Source organism: Leuciscus leuciscus (assembly GCF_965113295.1).
Source record: "Leuciscus leuciscus genome assembly, chromosome: 9".
NCBI classification, from domain to species: domain Eukaryota; kingdom Metazoa; phylum Chordata; class Actinopteri; order Cypriniformes; family Leuciscidae; genus Leuciscus; species Leuciscus leuciscus.
Window position 1 is genome coordinate 10,129,667 of NC_138733.1, and position 2,440 is coordinate 10,132,106.

At 46.1% G+C, this 2,440-nt stretch overlaps 1 protein-coding gene across 1 annotated transcript in view; it reads right to left on the reverse strand.

Annotated features, from left to right (window-relative positions):
• Positions 1–320: 320 nt before the first annotated feature.
• The window catches only part of scg2a (secretogranin II a), a 3,540-nt gene continuing 1,420 nt past the window's right edge, over positions 321–2,440 (reverse strand). The window contains exon 2 of the mRNA XM_082180044.1: positions 321–2,440. This exon is cut by the window's right edge and continues 61 nt beyond it. Within this exon, the coding sequence (XP_082036170.1) occupies positions 668–2,440 (1,773 nt within the window). The 3' untranslated portion in view covers positions 321–667.

Genomic DNA, 2,440 nt, shown 5'->3' on the forward strand with positions numbered 1-2,440 from the left:
TAAACTTATAACCCGTTTTCTGGGTAACATTTAGAATATCTTTATAAATGGTTGCAACACCTCCGCCACGACCAATCAGACGGGGCTCATGCTTATAACAGTATCCAGGAGGAGTAGTGTGAAGTTTTATCTCAAAATACCCAACAGATAATCATTGTCCAAATGAATTAAATAGTTAATTGATTTCCATAAAATGGTTGCATGTATGCTGAAATAACCTCTAAATGAGTTTTGATTTAAAACAATATTAACAATGAATTCATGCAAAGGTTGCCAAGGTTGCTCGGCAGTGAGAGACACATTACACAAACAGAGGACCATAGTGTGAACAAATGCTTTATTTACCTCTGCCACATCACACATGACCTCATCACACGCACAAGATACTGACTGAAAAAAACATAGCTGGCGTCTTTAAGAGGGAGAAAATCTGTGTGTGTTCATATGTTGAAGAGGTAAAGCCGGTGACTTTTTACAATGTTCTTATCACTAACTAAGAAAGAAGTTAATCAGGTTTACTAAAATACTCTTTATTTTGCGCTATACAGAAGACAAATGAGAAAAGCTGGAGCACTACATTGACTAAACGCAGTTAGGGAATATATTTGTTTCAAAATACTTTATTATATGCCAATTCAAACAATGAATATAATGGTTATCTACACATCTACATTTCAGGGACTGTTTTTTCCTCAGAGTCTGTTTCGTCGGTGTTGTCGCTCTCCGGTTCCAGGAACCTCAGGATTTTCAGCATTGTGTTGTTATCTAATCCGATGTCAGCGTTCTCGTGCTCCGCCGTTCTTTTTTCTGGTGCGCTTTTATCGAAGTAGTCCTGGACGCCACGTTCCAGATTTCCATACCGGGGTTGATCCACGTTGCGCAATGGCGTTGGACGTGCTCGTCTTTGTCCCTGTGCAAGCATTTCGGATGCCAGGTAACTGGCCAATTCGTCTTCCTCGGCAGCGGTGTTGTCGTAATCATCCTTGCCGGTTTTTCTCTCATAATAACGTGACGGGTTGGGTTGCGTTGGTCGTTTATTGTTTTGCTGTGCTGCATTAACCAGCTCAAGGATGCTCAGGATGTCCTGGGCGACGCTGTTCCTCTCCGATGTCTCGAGCGGCGAACCTCGATGAGGTGCTGTGGAGAAAGTCTTGTGTGTGTTGTGAGGGGTTGCGTAGGGCGTACGTGACTGTCCCAATAAATCCTTCTGCTTCTCGTTTTGAAGAAGGTCAAGGACTTCCTCTGGTGGGATCCGAAGCTGCTGTGAGAGTTTGATTATCTGGGACAAAGACTCGGGGAATGTGTTGTGCATCGGCTTAATTTCCCTCTCCACCACCTCCTCCTCCTCATCTTCGTCTTCATCCGCATCTTTTTTCTCCATCTCTCGGTTGCTTTCTTGCTCGCTCCTGCTGGCCTCTTGTCTTTTCTGCTGCTCCTGCTCTTTCTTTTCAAGGATTTGGAGAAGATAGTAGTCCATAAGCTTTGCGATGTCCTCAGGGTCCTCCTCTTTTCCTGTACTTTTCCAGCTGGATTGGTTTGATCTTTTGACATCATCTTCGTCTTCCTCCTGGTCATCATCCTCAAGGTCACGATTAAAACCGTGCCTCTCTCTTTCTTCTTCTTCAGTCTCTATTTGCTCCTCCAGAGGTGCCCATTCGTCTGTTCCCATGATGTCCTCCAAGGCCATCTTCCTCTGCCTGTACAAGTCATTATCATCATCATCATCATCATCATCCTCCTCCTCATCTTCACCTTCATCTCGTTTGCTGTTGGCCTTAGATGTGGAGATCCCACTCAGTTCCTCAAACACAGACTGAAGGGTCGCCAGTTTCTGGGGCGTGTACTGTTCTTCCGCATTCTCATTGGTCCGTTTGAGCGGCTGTTCCTGATCCTCCGGATCCTCAAACATAATTGGATACTGCCTGTGTCGTCTCCGGCTATCTTGATTGGCCCATGAGGTCCTCCCATAGTTCTCAGGTGACGTTTCAACCTCTAGTTGTTGTTTTGGCCTTGGGAAGGGGTGGATGGTGTATTGAGGTTGGGTTGCAATAACCTTCTTGGGCATCTTGTGTTCCTCAGTTTGTTGTAGTGTCTTAAGCACGGCTTGAAGCAACTCTTTAGTGTTGTCTCTTTCTTCCTCTCTATCCTCCATACCTCTGTCCATCCGGCCTGGCGCTGCCAGTTGTAGCATGGATCGGATGCTCTCCATATCATCCTCTTCTTGATCTGGTTGACGCTCGTCGGAAAGGGGATCAGGTGGGGGGGATCTCTGGCTGAGGCTTTGGATGTATCGTAGAGCTCTGAGCATCTCAGCACTCGGAGGAGGGCGGATCTGGGACGCAGGTCCATAAGAGACGGGTTCACTTCCACTGAGGCGATGCTCTCTTAGTGTGGCTCCTTGAACTCCAAAAACGAGAGAGAGGAAAAGAGGCAGAAGGAG